This window comes from Eurosta solidaginis, chromosome 2 (genome assembly GCF_040869045.1).
Source record: "Eurosta solidaginis isolate ZX-2024a chromosome 2, ASM4086904v1, whole genome shotgun sequence".
NCBI lineage: Eukaryota > Metazoa > Arthropoda > Insecta > Diptera > Tephritidae > Eurosta > Eurosta solidaginis.
Window position 1 is genome coordinate 57,760,913 of NC_090320.1, and position 21,192 is coordinate 57,782,104.

The 21,192-nt window shown below is 39.9% G+C and overlaps 1 protein-coding gene across 5 annotated transcripts in view; it reads left to right on the top strand.

The window, feature by feature from the left end:
• LOC137239794 (inactive dipeptidyl peptidase 10) overlaps window positions 1-21,192 on the top strand; it is a 159,818-nt gene that overhangs the window by 123,088 nt on the left and 15,538 nt on the right. For all 5 annotated transcript variants that reach the window (XM_067765466.1, XM_067765465.1, XM_067765467.1 and 2 more), the window contains 8 exons: window positions 671-1,092; window positions 1,763-2,036; window positions 2,106-2,373; window positions 16,455-16,749; window positions 16,819-16,951; window positions 18,022-18,210; window positions 18,269-18,393; window positions 18,471-18,857. In XM_067765466.1, coding sequence (XP_067621567.1) covers window positions 893-1,092; window positions 1,763-2,036; window positions 2,106-2,373; window positions 16,455-16,749; window positions 16,819-16,951; window positions 18,022-18,210; window positions 18,269-18,393; window positions 18,471-18,857 — 1,871 coding nt within the window. In that variant the 5' untranslated portion in view covers window positions 671-892. The remainder of the gene's footprint in view (window positions 1-670; window positions 1,093-1,762; window positions 2,037-2,105; window positions 2,374-16,454; window positions 16,750-16,818; window positions 16,952-18,021; window positions 18,211-18,268; window positions 18,394-18,470; window positions 18,858-21,192) is intronic.

Genomic DNA, 21,192 nt, shown 5'->3' on the forward strand with positions numbered 1-21,192 from the left:
CACTTTATACTTGATTGCACAGCTTTTGCCAAACTAGGCGAAAGTACTTCGGTCGCGACTCACTTGGATCTCCCGAGGATTTATCCAAAGTTGAGATCGGTATCATTCGGAGCTTTATCGTTGCTACCCAATGATTCTCTAAGTAGCTATATCTACGTTACCGTTATTTTATTGCATGTGGTATCACAACGGACCTTGTCCAAGTGAGCTCCACTTATTAGGGTGGCTACCACCTAACCTAGGCCGGAACGCAGCGCTGCCAAATTTTTAAGATCATGTGCAAATTCTACGATATAAGACTCCCAAAGTGGTTCATATCTCTAAAGTGAGAAGACTTACGGCTCACGATGGGCATACTAACTGGACACAGCGTTCCGGCGTCACATGCATATAAGTAAGGCTCTGCGTTCGTCAGCTCAGGGCTCTAGTTATTAGGGGTGGCAGATTGGACAGATCTCTAGGCAGCAATTAAGCTAGGTCCTAGAAAACTTCTAGTATTTGCCAAGAGGACGAAGTTATGCTTTAACATAAGTGCTAGCACCTAATTAGGGTTCTTCCGTATGGTCGTAAAACAAGTTCGGGTAACATGGATACACTCAGTATATGTGAGGTCTTTATTGTTCGGCCAGTTCAACCTAACCTACATTAAAATACCACTTTTTACTTTCAGGTATTTCATTTCATACAACCGGCAACGCGTAAGCACAAAAATCAGATCAGTGAATGATGTGCTACACAAATCTCAAAAATCCAAACGATCGCAAGGGCTGCACAACTAACAACGTATTACTTCCTTACGCAACGTCGTCTTCGAAAACGAAAGTACGGCAGGAAATTCAATTATTTCACTGTTGAATCGGGATCTTCCTGCCGAACAGCGAGATAAATTGCAATGCATGCCAATGTGACATCAGATCGTGGTGGCGGATCATGGCGTTTGCCACCTGACGAAACACTGCAAGTACAAGATCCCAAACAAAAGAATGACGATTTAGATTTCGATGAAGGTCATAATTGGCGTAGCATCATATTTTCACTGTTAGTTATTAGTTTTGTAATAGCGGGAATTATAACTGCAATCTATCTATTAGGGTAAGTGAACTTTATATGGAGTATGTTTTTAAAGAGTAGAGTTGGATTTTTTAGTTCAATGGAAAGATTAGTTCACTTCTAGTTCGTTCAGTCCATCGGACTAGTTCTCTTGGTTCTTAGTTCGGTTACCTAATTGTTCAAACAATTGAACTAGTTCAATTCGGAAGTCAAATCTACTCACTCCCTGATTTAAACATCACATATGCCGCCAGCAACACTTATAGAAATTCGACAGTACTTGAATTTCATTTTGTTTTCTTCATGACTTTCGTTAAAGTGCTTCCATATTTCACTTCGCTTTGGCATCTGAAAAAACTCATTATGTATTAAGCACACATTTTTCTAGTTAAATTTATGAAAGCAAAATGGAAACAATTACTATTACATTTAAAAGACTAAACTTCTAAAATAAATTGTAAAACTTCACAATATGACGATATGGCGGTAAACGTCGCGAAATTCGATCAGCTGTTTTAATTTTGACAAAGAAGTGAGTTGATATACATTTTGAAATTTTTATTTGCAAAGTTGCTACATAAAAGTTTAGTGCACTTTACTGAACGAACTAGCGAGCTAATTCAATTAAAAGATCTAGTTCTTTCGTTCTTTAGTTTAATAGATCCCCAAGCCTATTAAAGAGTATTTTCTAGAATTGCAATTTAATTTACAGTTATGTCGATGAATTATTATATTGGTCAGGCCGTCGTATGATACTTGACGAATACCTGCAGGGTGATTTAACGCCCACACGTCTACAACCCGCTTGGGTCACGACGCGTAAGTATGTCTTCCAGTCGGATGATGGCGGATTGGCCATATTGGATACGACTAGCAATTCGGTTAGTACGCTCGTTACGAATCATACATTACGTCAACTTAACGTACGCAGCTATCAATGTTCACATGATCTGCGTTATGTACTATTTAGGCATAATGTTAAGAAGGTATGCGTAAGCGAAGTGCGTTATATATCTCACTTTATATATACTAAAACCATTAAAATCAATTTGTAGATTTTTAAAAAATCATTCACCGCATTTTATACAATATACGACGTTGAAAAAGATCACCATATGCCTGTCAAACTAAAGGATTCACCCAAAGTGCAGCGTACACGACTACAATATGCCGCTTGGCTGGGTAATACTACCTCGCTAGTCATAGTTGCGGACAACGATATTTATCTACGACAATCACCCACTGATGAGGAGGATATACGTGTGACAAATACAGGGTACGAAAATGTGATTTACAATGGTGTACCAGATTGGCTTTATCAAGGTGAGTGCTAGCAGCCTTTCTACCTTTCTACTGGCTTAAACAGATACAATAGCTGTGTATTTTTTTACATCTATGTATACACTTAAACTTTATGTGGACTGCCAAGCGTTAAACTTTATCTACACTTCTGAATTTTGCTGCGCAGATAATTAGTACTCCGAAATTTCAATACGCATTATACTCAGATGCAATTGAAATGTGTGTCCGTTTTGTAGCTAGTTATTTAAACACTGCCGCTAGATGGGTCTCCTAAGCATTACCGAAGTGAGTTTAAGCTTTTTTTTTACCCGCAAATGTAGACGTATATACATGTAAAAAAACACGGCTAATATCTCACTTACTTTGTGGGCAAGGGAGATACTGACAGTAGAGTTGGTTATGTTTATTTTAATGGTAAACGCCAGATAAAATCCCCGTCACATAAGCAACTTTTCATACAGATGCGTTTAACGCAATCTTATGCATGATGAATAGATTGGGCGTATTTTTCTGGAGAATGGCAAATTGGGCGACACTGGCCCATTTGACATGAAAAAGTAGCTAACTTCCAACTTTTGTTGCAAGCCAACCATAAGAAGAAGAATTCGAATATTGCTTTGGCTAAGGGTGCTATCACACTTTGCAAGTGAAATTATTTTTTTTGAAAGTGCAATTTAACAAATGTATAGGACACGAAATATGTTAGCAAACATTTTTCTTGTATAGTGAGAATGTTTATAACAGTGCTTCGCGAAATTTTGAATGTTAATGAGCAAGGCGAAATGATCTTCAATTGCTAAGTATGAAGTTCCTTCATATTTACAAACGCAACATCTTGCGCGATTTGCGTTGTACGCTTATATGTATATGAAAAAGATGATTGTGGCTCGGCCTTAAGCAACGTATCAGTCGTCCCAGACGTCATTCTTTGCCAATTTTCTACTTTTGACCCACGTCAGCTACGTCGTATATGTTGCATTTTAGTTTTTACCATTTATAGTAGGCGACTTTAAAAAATTTATGTTTATAATAAACACCCTGGCAAAGTCGACATAGTCATTAACGCCATAATCATCACCATAATTTTGCCTATCCATATGTATTGCCATCAGTTATTGGTGCCATAACCTTAAAAATTTGATAATTTCATAAAAAAGGATAAAATGCAAAAAAGTAAAAACAAATTGCACCGTTAATAAAATATTTAGTCAAAACGTATCCAAGACAAAAAATAAAATATCCAAAAAGTTAGTAAATTCACCAACTCAAATATTTGTAGGTTACGGAAAAATCAAGCACCAATCGTTTGGCTATTACGCCAATTACACGGCTCAAGTATCCTTGTGCCAATTACCAAGTTGCACAAGGATTTGCCCGGTGTGTGTACTGGTTGCGCCATTTGCGCAGAGAACTGCGCTAAAATCAAAACGATTTTGATATTTACGCATGTCTGCAAATAATGCACATGCTTTTTTCTTCGTGTGTGCTGAATGTTACACAGTTTACCCGTTGTTTCTGATAATATAACAGCAGTAATTGTTGCTTAAAAATGTTAATATCGAAGGCGTAAGGACCATCTTAGCTTGCAACAGGAATTCACACAAATTCAATAATACATAATAATTTTTTATACAATTAGGAAACGTTTCATTTGTTGCGCTAGTTGAAAAATGAATATTGCGCAGTGCTGCAATGAGTTGAGCTGGTCTTGCAACTAAAATACAAAAATTATAAATACTATGGAAAATAAACGCTTCTGGTGCGAGTTTTTCGACTTATACTGTGAATTACCAGCACTGTGGAAAATAAATAGTGTTTTTTTATACAATTAGTGCCTTCTTTATACAATTAAAACACATGTTTCATTTGTTGCGCTACATTAAAAATGAATATTGCGCAGTGTTTTTGAGCCGTGTATGTCAAAATTTTCATTTGCACAAATTCCGTCGTTTTATATTTGCGCATGGCTTTTGTGTCATGTATGGGCCTTCTATGGTATGGTTATGGCTAGGGCGTTATGGTATGGCACCATTGTTTACTTACATTAATTTCCATGAGGTTGGTTGGATCAGCTGTGTTATGTGCATATGAATATGGCAAGTTTGGCGGGCTCTGTAAGCAATGCTAATAATTGCCTAACTGTTATTATTCTGATAGTGAAATCTACAATTTTATTGCTAAATAAATGTATTTAATATTGATATTAGAGAAAAATTACCAAGTATACAAACAGGGATGATTACTAGTACATGTTTCTGAATTTCATTTCTTCATTAGCTAGCTTCTCGTGAGCTGAGTATTGAACTCGAAGTCTCCAACATTCATACTTTATACTAGTCTCGCTTTGCCATTGGCCTCTTTGTATTGCTTCTTTCCTTACACACCATTAAGTACATACTAATTATATATATTGTTACGAATATTAGCAAAACTAAGGAGTGCTGCCAGCTCTAAGCCGATCTAAGCAGTGACGTGAATGCACATCAATAATTCAATCATTATGTATCTACATAAACGAATCAATAGTTGCGTCTACACATATGTACACATTCCGACGAGCAACATTTACATACAAGGCAGCGAGAGATGAGATATCACACACCGATGAATTTACTTATACGCTTATGTGTGTGCGGGAGACTGTAAACTACAAACACATGCATATACCTTATCTGAGTTGTCACAAGAGAGAGCAATAATTTGTGCACGTAGTTGTGGCTGGCGATTTTGTAGCCGAAACAACTAGTAACTTCTGGAAATCGAAGAGCCTAGAAGTATGCAGCGTAAACTATAAAAGCGATGCAGGCGAGTAAGAAGTAATTCAGTTTGATTTGAATTGTCAAGCAGTTACGAGTAAGACGATATCTAGCGAGCAATAGCACTATTATTTTGAAAGTCAGTTTCCTTTAAGATATGAGTTTGGTTATTAAGCTATTCGTTGCACAGTTTGAGTGTTATTGTGAAGTATTTTAATAAAGGCCATTTTTCCGTTATTCAATATTGGAGTTATTTATAACAGTTTAGCGATACGATCCTAGCAAAAGGGCAAATAAGAGGATTTGCAAATAAAATTCGTTACAATTGGTGTCAGAAGAGGAATTGTTGAATAAATTCTAGAGGACAACAAGGACATGGCAAAGTTAAGTGAATTGAAGATCCCGCAACTGAAGAAGGAGTTGGAGAGCCGTGGATTGAATACAAGCGGCGTTAAACTCGAACTTCAGGCACGGCTACGAGAAGCAATGGAAGCAGAAGGAATTGATGTGGAAGAGCATGTCTTTCATCTTGATGGCGAGGAGACAACAAAAATTGAAGAGAAGAACGAAACATCGCAGACGGTTACCAGTACAGACTTGAACATGATTTTAGCTGCAATATCTGCTCAAACATCGACAGTGTCATCTCAACTGGCAGAACAGAAGACATATATGGCATCACAACTAGAATCGCAGGAGACACGCATAACATCCAAGATTGAAGCACAAGAAACGCGTATGTCAGAAATGTCGACACAGATTACATCGAAGATTGAAGCACAAGAAACGCGTATGGCAGAAATGTCGACACAGATTACATCAAAAATGGAGACACAACTGAAAGCACAAGAGGCACGCATAACAGTACAACTCGAAGCACAAGAGGCGCGTATATCATCAAAACTCGAAGCACGTATGGACGAGAAAATAACGCAGTTTGAGGAAAAAATCGAAGCCGAGGTGGATGCTTTGAGAGGTCGTATACAAGAGTTGCAATTAAACCGCCCAGCTGTTTCAGCAAGCAATACAAAGGTAAAAACACCATCCTTTGACGGTTCTGTTCCTTTCCAGGTCTTTAAGCTACAGTTTGAGAAGACCGCAGCAGTGAACAACTGGAATGCGGAATATAAAGTTGCTGCACTATTCGTGGCATTGAAGGGGCCAGCAGCGGAAATTCTACAGACGATTCCCGAAGGAGAGCGGAACAATTATGAAGCATTGATGGCTGCTGTAGAACGACGTTATGGAAGCGAGCATAGGAAACAGATATTCCAAATTGAGTTGCAAAACCGCTACCAAAAAGCAAATGAAACATTGCAGGAGTTTGCTTCAGATATTGAAAGATTGGCTCATCTTGCAAATGCGGACGCACCCGTGGAATACACTGAAAGGGTAAAAATCCAGAGTTTCATAAATGGCATACGGGACGTGGAAACGAAGCGAGCTACATACGCAAACCCAAAGCTGACATTTTCTGAAACGGTATCACATGCATTGACTCAGGAAACGGCCTCACTATTGAGTAAACCAGCATACAAAGCTCATCGTGTAGAAGTGGAAAGACCAGATTGGGTAGACACTATTTTGGAAGCACTGAAGGGATCACAACAGAAAAATGCCGGAGTTATTAAATGTTTCAAGTGCGGCAACCCAGGTCATATTGCACGACATTGCAGCAGCGGTCCCAATAGCTCCAACAATGTGGGTGGTCGTAAACGCAGAGCAGAAGGTGATGAGCAAATATCCAAGACCACTCAATCGTTAAACTAAATCGAGTCAGCCGCAAGGGGCGACAGCTGGCTCCCGCAATTGAATGCCCCATAATCTCTATCTCGCAGATTGGAAGAAGATCGAGCAACCTTACTGTTGGAGGACATGTGGACGGAAAGGAACGGTTATTGACTGTAGATACGGGTGCATCTCATTCCATCATTCGAGCGGATTTAGTCAACAAAAAGATAAGACCATTGCTTGGAGCAAGATTACGTACAGCCACGGGAGAGGACACCCAGGTAATTGGAGAAGTAGAATGTGAAGTCGCAATTGGGAACGTCATGGTAGTACACAATTTTATAGTGGCAGAAATTGTTGATGAAATCATAATTGGAGTGGACTTCTTAATCGACCAGGGCATCAAGATCGACATGCAAAGCAAGACGATGCGATATAAAAACATGGATGTACCACTTAATTTCGGCTACGAGAGAGGCTACAGCAGTAAACGAGTGCTGGTGGAAGAGAGTCAGCAAATACCACCATAATCCGAAGCAGTCATCTGGGCAAAGGTTGATGGAGATTGTGGGACAAACAAATTGTGGGTTGTCGAAGCAGCAAACAAATCAGCACTAAACATACTTGTAGGAAAAACCCTGGCTATGACAAAACAAGATGGACGTATTCCGGTAAGAGTACTCAATGAGTTCAAGTCACCACTCAAACTGACTAAAGGAGCTATTTTGGGAAGATGCCAAGAGGCTGAAGTGGTTATTAACTGTGAACAGCTCCAGGAACACGTTTCAGCTAGTAATACTGATCTTTCAAATGACATCACGGCATGGATGCAGGGACTAGAGGAAGCATATCAGAGTAAGGCAAAACAACTGCTCCTAAAGTACGCGAACATATTTGACCAGGATGATTCTAAACCAGGCCGCACCAACGTTGTGAAACATCAAATTGACACTGGAGATGCGAGACCGATCCGTCAAGCTCCACGTAGTGTTCCACTGGCGAAGCGGGAAGTTGTGAGTCAAATCATTCAAGAAATGAACTACAGCGGCGTCATCGAACCATCAGCTAGTCCATGGAGCTCACCGGTAGTACTTGTAAAAAAGAAGGATGGAAAAATGAGGTTTTGCGTGGACTACCGGAAGTTGAATGACGTAACGAAAAAGGATAGCTACCCATTGCCAAGAATTGACGACACTCTGGACTCGCTATCTGGTACGAAATGGTTTTCCACGCTGGACTTGAAAAGCGGCTACTGGCAAGTGGAGGTGAAGGAGGAAGATAAAGAGAAAACAGCCTTCAGTGTCGGTGATGGTCTTTGGCAATTTACAGTGATGCCTTTTGGACTTTGTAATGCAACAGCTACTTTTGAGAGACTCATGGACCAGGTACTGAAAGGACTACATTGGAAAACATGCTTGGTGTACCTGGACGACATCATCGTATTGGGCAAGAACTTTGATGAACATCTTAAGAACTTGGAGGAAGTTTTCCAGAGAATAGCTGGCGCTGGTCTGAAGTTAAGTCCCAAAAAGTGTGCGCTGTTTAAAAAGGAAGTCAATTATTTGGGTCACAAGGTAACGACAGAGGGCATCTGCACTGCGAACGAAAAAATAGAGGCTGTACAGGATTGGCCAAGACCACAGAATCTACATGAATTGAGAAGTTTTCTTGGGCTGTGCACATATTACCGCCGATTTGTACCAAATTTTTCCAGCGTAGCCCATAGCCTCCATGAGCTTACAAGAAAAAACAAAGCTTTTGAATGGAAGAAGGAGCAAGAAGTGGCTTTCCAAACATTGAAGGAGCGTTTGTGCACTGCCCCAATGTTAGCATATCCGATTCCAGGAGCAACATTTATTCTAGATACAGATGCAAGTGGATATGCTATAGGAGGCGTTTTTTCACAACTGGTCGATGGACAGGAGAAGGTAGTTGCATATTACAGCCGTTCGATTGGAAAACCAGAGAGGAACTACTGTGTTACGCGGAGAGAGCTGTTGGCATTGGTAGAGTGCATTAAACATTTTCACAAATACCTCTACGGCCAGCGATTCCATGTCAGGACAGATCACGCAGCATTGAAATGGCTTCTGCAGTTCCGTAATCCGGAAGGACAATTGGCACGGTGGATCGAGCGACTTCAAAGCTATGACTTTTCCATTGAGCATCGAAAAGGTAGTACCCATGGAAATGCCGATGCAATGTCACGAAGGCCATGTAGTTTGGAATGCAAGCACTGTTCAAAGGCCGAGGCTAAAGAAGACATTATAGATGTCCGGCTAATGACTATAACGTGTACGGATGAATGGGACAAGGAACAACTAAGAAAGTGTCAGCTAGAAGATACAGATCTGTCACATGTTATGCAAGGGCTCGAACGAAACGAAAGACCAAGCAGAGAGGATATGTCAGCAGAGAGTTCCATTGCGAAGTCATATTGGGCACAGTGGAACAGTTTGGAATTGATATCCGGTTGCTTGCATCGAGTATGGGAGAGTGAGGATGGTCAGTGCAAGAAGAAACTTATAGTTGTTCCCAGAAAGAGGATTCCTGACGTGCTCAGCGAGTTGCACAATGGTCCAAGTGGAGGCCATCTTGGAATCACGAAGACACTCGAGAAAATTAAGCAGAGATTCTATTGGGTTGGTTGCCGTCAGTCGGTCACCGAGTGGATTGCCAATTGCGAGGTATGCAACAGAGCGAAAGGGCCCAAAACCCGAAGTCGTGGCCAGATGAAGCAGTATATTTCAGGTGCACCATTTGAAAGGATCGCCATGGATGTCGCAGGTCCATTTCCTACTAGCAACCGCGGAAACAAATACGTACTGGTGGTTATGGATTATTTCAGTAAATGGCCAGAGGTATACCCAATCCCAAACCAAGAAGCAGAAACAGTAGCAGAAGTGGTTAAAAACGAATGGGTTGCAAGGTATGGTGTACCAATGGAGTTACATTCTGACCAAGGCAGGAATTTTGAATCAGCTGTGTTCCAAGAACTTTGCAAGAAGTTGGGCATTCGAAAAACACGGACAACTGCATTGCATCCTCAGTCCGATGGTATGGTGGAACGTTTCAATAGAACATTGGAGGAGCATTTAAGGAAAGTAGTCGACAAGTACCATAAGGACTGGGATACACACATATCATTATTCTTGATGGCCTACCGATCGGCAGTACATGACACAACGGGCCAAACTCCCGCAAAGGTAATTTTTGGCAATGACCTTCGACTGCCAGCTGATTTGAAGTATGGGATAGATGCCGATGCGGAGAGGAATGTCAAGAAATCCACTGATGTCTTAGAAGAAGAGCTGAGAGAGATACACGATCTGGTAAGGCAACGAGCAAAGATTATGAGTGACAAGATGAAAGCGAGGTACGATAAAGCAATTAATTCGGAAGGGTTTCAGGAAGGAGATTTGGTGCTGCTATACAACCCACAACGAAAAAAAGGTTTGTCCCCGAAATTGCAGTGTAACTGGGAAGGCCCATACAAAGTTGTAAAACGGATCAACGATGTAGTGTACCGCATACAAACCACTACCAAACCACGAACCAAAATGAAAGTGGTTCATTTGGAGAGATTAGCAGCGTTTAGATCGAGAGATTTGTCTGATCGGGACGATCAGACTTAGGTGGAGGGCAGTGTTACGAATATTAGCAAAACTAAGGAGTGCTGCCAGCTCTAAGCCGATCTAAGCAGTGACGTGAATGCACATCAATAATTCAATCATTATGTATCTACATAAACGAATCAATAATTGCGTCTACACATATGTACACATTCCGACGAGCAACATTTACATACAAGGCAGCGAGAGATGAGATGTCACACACCGATGAATTTACTTATACGCTTATGTGTGTGCGGGAGACTGTAAACTACAAACACATGCATATACCTTATCTGAGTTGTCACAAGAGAGAGCAATAATTTGTGCACGTAGTTGTGGCTGGCGATTTTGTAGCCGAAAAAACTAGTAACTTCTGGAAATCGAAGAGCCTAGAAGTATGCAGCGTAAACTATAAAAGCGATGCAGGCGAGTAAGAAGTAATTCAGTTTGATTTGAATTGTCAAGCAGTTACGAGTAAGACGATATCTAGCGAGCAATAGCACTATTATTTTGAAAGTCAGTTTCCTTTAAGATATGAGTTTGGTTATTAAGCTATTCGTTGCACAGTTTGAGTGTTATTGTGAAGTATTTTAATAAAGGCCATTTTTCCGTTATTCAATATTGGAGTTATTTATTCAACAGTTTAGCGATACGATCCTAGCAAAAGGGCAAATAAGAGTTCGTTACAATATTTTTATACTCAGTTGAGCAGAGCTCACAGAGTATATTAAGTTTGATTGGATAACGGTTGGTTGTACATATATAAAGGAATCGAGATAGATATAGACTTCCATATATCAAAATAATCAGGATCCAGAAAAAATTTGATTGAGCCATGTCCGTCCGTCCGTCCGTTAACACGATAACTTGAGTAAATTTTGAGGTATCTTGATGAAATTTCGTATGTAGGTTCCTGAGCACTCATCTCAGATCGCTATTTAAAATGAACGATATCGGACTATAACCACGCCCACTTTTTCGATATCGAAAATTTCGAAAAACCAAAAAAATGCGATAATTCATTGCCAAAGGCCGTTAAAGCGATGAAACTTGGTAGATGGGTTGACGTTATGACGCAGAATAGAAAATTAGTAAGATTTTGGACAATGGGCGTGGCACCGCCCACTTTTACAAGAAGGTAATTTAAAAGTTTTGCAAGCTGTAATTTGGCAGTCGTTGAAGATATCATAATGAAATTTGGCAGGAACGTTACTACTATTACTATATATGTGCTAAATAAAAATTAGCAAAATTGGATGAAGAACACGCCCACTTTTTAAAAAATTTTTTTTTTAAATTCAAATTTTAACAAAAAATTTAATATCTTTACTGTATATAAGTAAATTAAGTCAAAATTCAACTCCAGTAATGATATGATCCAACAAAATACAAAAATAAAAGAAAATTTCAAAATGGGCGTGGCTCCGCCATTTTCATTTAGTGTGTCTAGAATACTTTTAATGCCATAAGTCGAACAAAAATTTACCAATCCTTTTGAAATTTGGTAGGAGCATAGATTCTATGACGTTAACTGTTCTCTGTGAAAATGGGCGGAAGCCACGCCCAGTTTTTGTACACAGTCCACCGTCTGTCCTTCCGCTCGGCCGTTAACACAATAACTTGAGCAAAAACCGATATATCTTTACTAAACTTAGCCCACGTACTTACCTGAACTCACTTTATCTTGGTATAAAAAATGGCCGAAATCCGACCATAACCACGCCCACTTTATCGATATCGAAAATTACGAAAAATTAAAAAAATGCCATAATTCTATACCAAATACGAAAAAAGGGATGAAACATGGTAACTGGATTGGTTTATTGACGCAAAATATAACTTTGGAAAAAACTTTGTATAATGGGTGTGACACCTACCATATTAAGTACAAGAAAATGAAAAAGTTCTACAAGGCGAAATCAACAGCCCTTGGAATCTTGGCAGGAATACTGTTAGTGGTATTGAATATATAAATAAATTAGCAGTACCCGACAGATGATTTTCTGGATCACCTGATCCACATTTGGTCGATATCGCGAGAACGCCTTCACATATACATCTAAGGGCCACTCGCTTTTAAAACCCTCATCAATACCTTTAATTTGATATCCATATCGTACAAACACATTCTAGAGTCAACCCTGGTCCACCCTAATGGCGATATCTCGAAAAGGCGTCCACCTATAGACCTAATGCCCACTCCCTCTTAAAATGCTCAGTAACACCTTTCGTTTGATACCCATATCGTACAAACATTCTAGAGTCACCCCTGGCCCACCCTAATGGCGATATCTCGAAAAGGCGTCCACCTATAGACCTAAATCCCTCTTAAAATGCTCAGTAACACCTTTCCTTTGATATCCATATCGTACAAACATTCTAGAGTCACCCCTGGCCCACCCTAATGGCGATATCTCGAAAAGGCGTCCACCTATAGACCTAATGCCCACTCCCTCTTAAAATGCTCAGTAACACCTTTCGTTTGATACCCATATCGTACAAACATTCTAGAGTCACCCCTGGCCCACCCTAATGGCGATATCTCGAAAAGGCGTCCACCTATAGACCTTATGCCCACTCCCTCTTAAAATGCTCAGTAACACTTTCGTTTGATACCCATATCGTACAAACATTCTAGAGTCACCCTTGGTCAACCTTTATGGCGATATCTCGAAAAGGCGTCCACCTATAGAACTGAGGATTACTCCCTTTTAAAATAATCATTACCACCTTTCATTTGATACCCATATCGTACAAACACATTCTAGAGTCACCCTGGCCCACCCTAATGGCGATATCTCGAAAAGGCGCCCACCTATAGACCTAATGCCCACTTTCTCTTAAAATGCTCAGTAACACGTTTCGTTTGATACCCATATCGTACAAACATTCTAGAGTCACCCCTGGCCCACCCTAATGGCGATATCTCGAAAAGGCGTTCACCTATAGACCTAGTGCCCACTCCCTCTTAAAATGCTCAGTAACACCTTTCCTTTGATACCCATATCGTAAAAACATTCTAGAGTCACCCTTGGTCCACCTTTATGGCGATATCTCGAAAAGGCGTCCACCTATAGAACTAAGGATTGCTCCCTTTTAAAATACTCATTACCACCTTTCATTTGATACCCATATCGTACAAACACATTCCAGAGTCACCCCTGGCCCACCCTAATGGCGATATCTCGAAAAGGCGTCCACCTATGGACCTAATGCCCACTCCCTCTTAAAATGCTCAGTAACACCTTTCGTTTGATACCCATATCGTACAAACACATTCTAGAGTCACCCCTGGCCCACCCTAATGGCGACATTTCGAAAAGGCGTCCACCTATAGACCTAATGCCCACTCCCTCTTAAAACGCTCAGTAACACCTTTCATTTGATTCCCATATCGTACAACTAGAGACACCCCTGGTCCACCTTTATGGCGATATCTCGAAACGGCGTCCACCTAGGGAACTAAGGATCACTCCTTTTCAAAATACTCATTAACAGCTTTCATTTGATACCCATATCGTACAAACATATTCTAGAGTCACCCCTGGTCCACCTTTATGGGGATTTCTCGAAAAGGCGTTCACCTATAGAACTAAAGCCCATTCCCTTTTAAAATACTCATTATCACCTTTCATTTGATACCCATATCGTACAAACACATTCTAGAGTCAGCCCTGGTCCACCTTTATGGCGATATCCCTAAATGGCGTCCATCCATAGAACTATGGCCTACTCTCTCTTAAAATAATCTTTAATACCTTCCATTTGATACACATGTCATACAACCACATTCCAGGGTTACCCTAGGTTCATTTTCCTACATGGTGATTTTCCTTATTTTGTCTCCATAGCTCTCAACTGAGTATGTAATGTTCGGTTACACCCGAACTTAGCCTTCCTTACTTGTTTTAATCCTAATTGTGTGCGCTCTCAAGAGCTTAGTAACATAGGATTTTTAACAGTGCTTTATAAGCAGTACTTTCGCTGTTCACTATTATATCATCGCCGATTATAAACTTTGTAATTTTTCCCTAATATCAATAACATAAACAATTTTATAAACTAATATGAGCATGTCTCGCTAATTAAATACAGATAAATATGCAGTGGCTCACAGCTTATTTCGTGCAGCTACACAACAAAACTGTAGAGCTTATAGAAAGGAAATTAGTGACGGGGTAAAAAAAAATCAAATGGACAATTTCAATAAAAATACGCTTTTATTTGAACAAATACTTAATTTTCTTGTGTTTACACGTTTGTGCTTATTATTTAATAAAAGCTAAAATTATCTCAAAAATTAAGGTCACATCTTATTACGTGCACTGCGCCCTGCCTTAGAAAAAACTACTTTTTATTTAGTTTAGTACCTCGTCTGACCACCTTTTTGTTAAATAACATCTTCAAGATGATTTTCCATAGATTCAATTAGTTTTTGAGCGGCTTCGGGTGGTACCTTATGCCTTTCTTCGACAAGAGTAGTTTTTAAATCGCTAATCTTACTAATCTGCCTTTGCCGTGTAGCCGATTCCAAAATTGACCACAAATTTTCAATGGCATTTAAGGCGAGAGATTGTGGAAGTGGAATCATGAGGTGTGGACAGTTCCATATTACCCATGCCTGCACAATACCGGCACAATCCTGGATATATGTTAAGGGTATTTGTCTTGGTTATTGCGAAATCGATCACGTACACCTAAATTAGGGACAATTTGCAACAAATTTTTTCGTAAGGATAAATAAACATTTTTGTCTATTGTACCATCAAAGAAAGTTATTTTGCCAACTCCATAGGCAGCCAAGTAGGCCCAAACTCATCACACTTCCACCGCCATACCATACATTTGCCTACAATTTTTTTATTTTTGAGCTCTGTATTTGCTTTACACCTCACTTTAATCATGCCATGTAAGCCAAATATATAAAAATACTAGAAGACTCGGCAGACGTTGTCCTGCCCTAAATTTGGCCAATCTGCATACATTTTAATAAGCTTTTTCCGTCCGTCCCCCTCTTCACTTTTTCCTAATCCTTTTATTCACTCCTCCCTCCGTCTTTTTCTCTTCATCTATCTCCATCTTCGTCTCATTCTATCTCTTTCTCAATCTCCTTCTCTCTTTTCCAGTCCTAGTCCTAATCCTAGTCCCAGTCCGTCTCTGGATAATATATTACTCTGTACTAAAGCACTCATCAAGAGCTTTCATTTGATATCCATATTGTATAAACACTGTCTAAGCATTCACTGGCCCACGTTTTGGCCCATATCTCGAGACCCGAGTCACCCAGGGGTATGAAAATTACCCTCTACTAAAGCACTCATCAACAGCTTTCATCTGATATCCATATTCTATAAACACACTCTAGGGGTACCCGGGTCCACGTTTTGGCTTATATCTCGAGACCCTAGTCACCCAGGGGTATGAAAATTACCCTCTACTAAAGCACTCGTCAACAGCTTTCATTTGATGTCCGTATTCTACAAACACACTCTAGGGGTACCCGGGTCCACGTTTTGGCCTATATCTGGAGACCCTAGTCACCCAGGGGTATGAAAATTACCCTCTACTAAAGCACTCATCAACAGCCTTCATTTGATATCCATATTCTATAAACACACTCTAGGGGTACACGGGGCCACGTTTTGGCCTATATCTCGAGACCCTAGTCACCCAGTCACCTATCCTATATTTCAAGTTAGATTAAACTACATACGGGGTGCAAAACAAATTCAAAATCGGTTCAGTAGTTTAGGAGTCCATTGGCCTCAATTGTGTGACACGTGTTTTTATATATTAAGATTGATTCAGAGATGATACGTGCGGTATGTTCTGTAGTTGCACGAAATAAGCTGCGAGCCACTGGTCAGTTGTTATGTGTTTCAGTTTACTCCACGTATGTGCTGTCTGCGAAAAATGGCGTACATCGTTACAGTGACGTATTGTATCTGTTTAAGCCATAAATTGTTCATACCCGAACATTTGTTTTCTTTGTAATTTACAGAGGAAATTTTCGATAAACCCGAAGCCATTTGGTCATCACACGATGGCACACATTTCATGTATGCCACCTTCAATGACAGCAAAGTTAGTATGATGACCTATCCATGGCTTGCGTCGGGTGCAATTATTGCTGGTAGCGGCATGACATCGGAGAGTTCATTTCCGGAAACGAAAAATGTACGCTATCCAACGCCTGGTACCGTAAATCCTGAGGTTACACTTTACGTGGTAGATGTTACAAATATGACTGATATTCAACAATTTATATTGAAACCACCACCTGCGTTAGATGGACAGTAAGTTGAAGCTCGCGCCCCTCTTACTGTTACCTTGTACAACTTCTTTTTTGCTTTATTTTATTACAGAGAATTCTATATTACATCAGCTGGTTGGATTTCGGAACAAAATCATCAAGTATCTGTCGTTTATATTACACGTTCACAAAACCACAGCATTATCGCTACCTGTCTTGTCGATGCAAATTGGACATGTACTGAGGTAGAAGCTTTAATATAATTACAACAGTTTTAAATGTACATTAGACTGGGTCGATTTATTAACCGATAACGCGCCATCGGTTTTTCGATAGGATTGGGGCTCAGGAAAAAAAGTTCCACTACGCATACCCAAAAAAGTAATTTTAGAGCCTGCGAAATTTAATTTTTTTGCCTTTTTTTCGACTTTGATTTTTAAGGTTTTTTTCTTGACGTTAGCGATTTTAGCGGACATTTTTGGGTCGGACAGGGTATACACATGAACATTTTTTTAGTAGGTCAATACAAAGAAGTGCACGCTAATACAATTTGTCTAATGAGTCGGAAATGTCCTTTTTAGGAACCTTGTCTTGTTCGTCGGTCGTCGCCATTTGAATGCGGCCAATTGAGTTATATTTATTTGAGTAAAATTTATTTTCAGTTCTGATTATATTTTTCTTTTCACTCTCTAGAATTTTATGTTTGTAAGAAAATTTTAGAAGTCTTTTTCATTTTTCGGCCAACTGCCTATTCTGCCTACTTGTTAATCCGGCCCTGTCGTTGTTGATTCTGGCCAAGTGAGAGTTTAGCCTTTTGCAGTATTTAGAACTAAGTTGGGCGAGGGTGACTCGTGTCTCACTTGTATGGCTCCTCCTGACAGTGCGATTAACGGAGGCTACTCTCAGAGCTTCTGCTCGCTGTACAGCTGTTAAAGGCTTACAACAATTCTTCTTACGAAGTGTGTTTGACCAAAGTCCGGAGCCGTAAATTTTTGCATAGGCTGATGTCCATCAGCAGTTTCCCTATGCTTTGCTCTGATGTTTACCATTAGCCTGCTTAGCAACGATACTTGTTTAGATGTCTTCTCATCAGCCCACCTTCATGCTGTTCACGTGAGCTTTTCATTCTAAGTTAGCTATCACCCCACCTAGCCTTACTTACCTGTACATATGTATGAGGCATTTATCTGTCCACCTCAAAGACAGATTCGGGAATTCTTATCAAGGTCTTTGTCACGTAGAAAAGTGTTGCCATCTATTTCGATTTAATGTTCCAACTAGAAGTGAATGCCCATGACACTTTATGTACTTTCAGATTCATTCAGAACGCGCTCCCGAAGATGAATGGCTCGATATACTTCCACATCCAGTTTTTGCGCCCGATGGTAATAGTTTTCTAATATTAGCGAGTATACAAGAGTTCGGCAATGAACATTTTACGCACATCAAACATGTCACTATTACGCAACAACGTATTGCCGTCATATCACATGGGCGCTACGAGGTAAGAAATCCACTTAAAAGTATACAACAAAATATAAAACTTATCTCGGCGTATTAAGGTGTTAAAAATCCTATGCTGGGATACGGTCAATCATTTAGTATATTATTTAGCTACACAAGACAAAAAGCCGGGACAAAGGCATTTGTATATGGTTAAAGATCCGGTGAATGATGAAAGTAGAAAGTAAGTTTGTTACGAAGAATGTACTGTTAGCAGAGTTGATTTCTTGCAATACCCTTTTTGCTTCATTTTATTTTCAGAACTGAACCACAGTGCATTACGTGCGATCTAGGCGAGGCACTTTGGAGTAGTCGCTATTATTATGTGAATTGTTCACATTTCGATGCATTCATGACACCCGTGTCTTCCATAGCTACGCAATATGGTATCGAATTTTACATATTGGAATGTCAAGGTCCTGGTCTGCCAGTGTCCGGTGTGCATATGCAAAAGTCGCATAGTTTGGTGAAAATACTCTACGATACCCGTCCGTTCCTTACGGAGCGTCTACAAAAATTAGCGCTACCAACACAACGTTCATTCGAAATACCATTACCGCATGGGAGTAGGGCACAAGTGCAATTACTATTACCGCCCAGTTGGCGTGAGGAGTTAAGAGATGCCGCATTTCCGGTTGTGGTTGAAGTGTAAGGGAACGAGATTTTACTTTAAATTTTTTTTTTCAAAGTGTATAAAGAAACACACATTTCCAATTATATGCAATAGTTTCGATTTATGATAGAACACAAAAACAAACGAGTAAGAGACCAATTCATATAAAGTCATATTATAATGGCTGTAATTGTTTTTTCTTTGCAAGGAGGGCTCCTCAAGGTCTGGCTGGCCCTCATTTAACCTCAATCTCCCCTCCTTAATATCTTTTGGTTCGCACCACCCTACGCGTCTAGTCTAGTTTATTGACTGGGAAAGATCTAAATTTGTCTTCATTTCATGTACGATCTTATAATGAATGCAGTCTTACAGGTAAGACAACCGCCTCTGTGTGGGACTCTACACCTTCATTCCCTCGACAGAGTAATTGGGGGAGGAACTCAACTGAGGCACTGGACCATTTAGCTGCTTCATGGATGAGTTGAAGTTGGAAAAATGCACTGACCCATTTAGCTGCTTCATGAGTGGGTCGAAGTTGGAAAGAAAGATCGGGGATGTGATTGTCTGTTTCGAGCTTGATGTTAAACATTATTCCCAGCATACCAGCGCTACTACAGTTAGGGAGCAAAACATATGGTCGGTCTCCTGGAAGTCCAGCACGTTACAAATTCCTATGGAAGTCTAACACGAATCGTGTTCGCGTAGAAAACTAGCACAATTCATTAGTAAGTAAGTGAGTAAGAGTAGCACAGCTCGTTCTTTCCGTTGGAAAGTAGCACGTTTCAGTGGTTCGCGTGGAAGACTAGCACATTTCTCTTCTCTGCGTGGTAAACCAACACATTTCTTTTGTTTGAATTTCCATTCAGCCTAGCCTAGCTTCTTATTTTTCGACGCAAATAAACCAAGTGTGATAGTCCTCCGCGCAGAGAACCGAAATATGTTATTCTTCAACGCGAACAATTGAAACTATAAGTTTACCATGAGACCAAAGTTATACATATAGCCAAGTGGAAATTGAATTTTATGAACTATGTGTAGCTGGCTGCAAGGGATTTCAAGTTTTCCTGACCGCCCGTAGTCTGCATTTGTGCAGATGGACCCCGAGTCAGCTAGGCAAACACTGGACAGACACAACCTCTAGCAGGGTACAGAGATTCTCGTATTTAGACGTCAAGGGCACGAGGTCCACCGGAACTATTTTTTAGTTCTTGGCATAAAAAGGAGAAAGTATTTATGAAGGTCTTGTAGTGCTCGGACATCCGGATGATTTATAAAGAGTTGAGACTAGTCATACTCGAACCAACAGAGGTGCCACAATTGCTTAAGTTATTAAAGCTAACGGCGCCGTTATTTAGTGTAAAAACGTACCATCACGTCACCCAAGTAAGCCTCTCTTAGCGGGTAGTTACCACTCAACGTAACCTAGCCTAACGGTCACCGATCCCAAAGTCTACTTTATAATCCAAACGAAGTCTGTACACATATGTCTACGATTGGGTACGATAGCTTCCAATTCATGCCATAACTTCTTTATAATCTTCTAAGAAAGAGACGCAACCCAAATGAGTTAAGAAAGTCCTATCTGCCAGATATAACTTTGGCAGACACAGTCGCTCTGTGCCATGTGTTCATTACAAAGATGAACACCCCTCTTCCTAATTATTATACTCAGCTGAGCAGAGCTCACAGAGTATATTAAATTTGTTCGCATAACGGTAATGCGTAACGACATAAACTAATCGAGATAGATATAGACTTTTATATATCAAAATGATCTGGGCGAAAAAAGAAATTCATTTAGCCATTTAGTCCGTCTGTCCGTAAACACGATAACTTGAGTAAATTTTGAGGTATCTTGATGAAATTTGGTACGTAGGTTCCCGGGCGCTCATCTCAGATCGCTATTTAAAATGAACGAAATATGACTACAACCACGCCCACTTTTTCGATATCGAAAATTTCGAAAAACCGAAAAAGTGCGATAATTCATTACCAAAGATGGGTAAAGCGATGAAACTTGGTAGGTGCGTTGACCTTATGACTTAAAATAGGAAATTAGTAAAATTTTGGACAATGGGTGTGGTACCGCCCACTTTTAAAAGAAGGTAATTTAAAAGTTCTGCAAGCTGTAATTTCGCAGTCGTTGAAGATATCATGATGCAATTTCGCAGGAAAGTTACTCCTATTACTATATGTGTGCTTAATAAAAATTAGCAAAATCGGATGACGAACACGCCCACTTTTAAAAAAAAAAATTTTTAAGTCAAATTTTAACAAAAAATTGAATATCTTTACAGTATATAAGTAAATTATGTCAACATTCAACTCCAGTAATGATATGGTGCGACTAAATACAAAAATAAAAGAAAA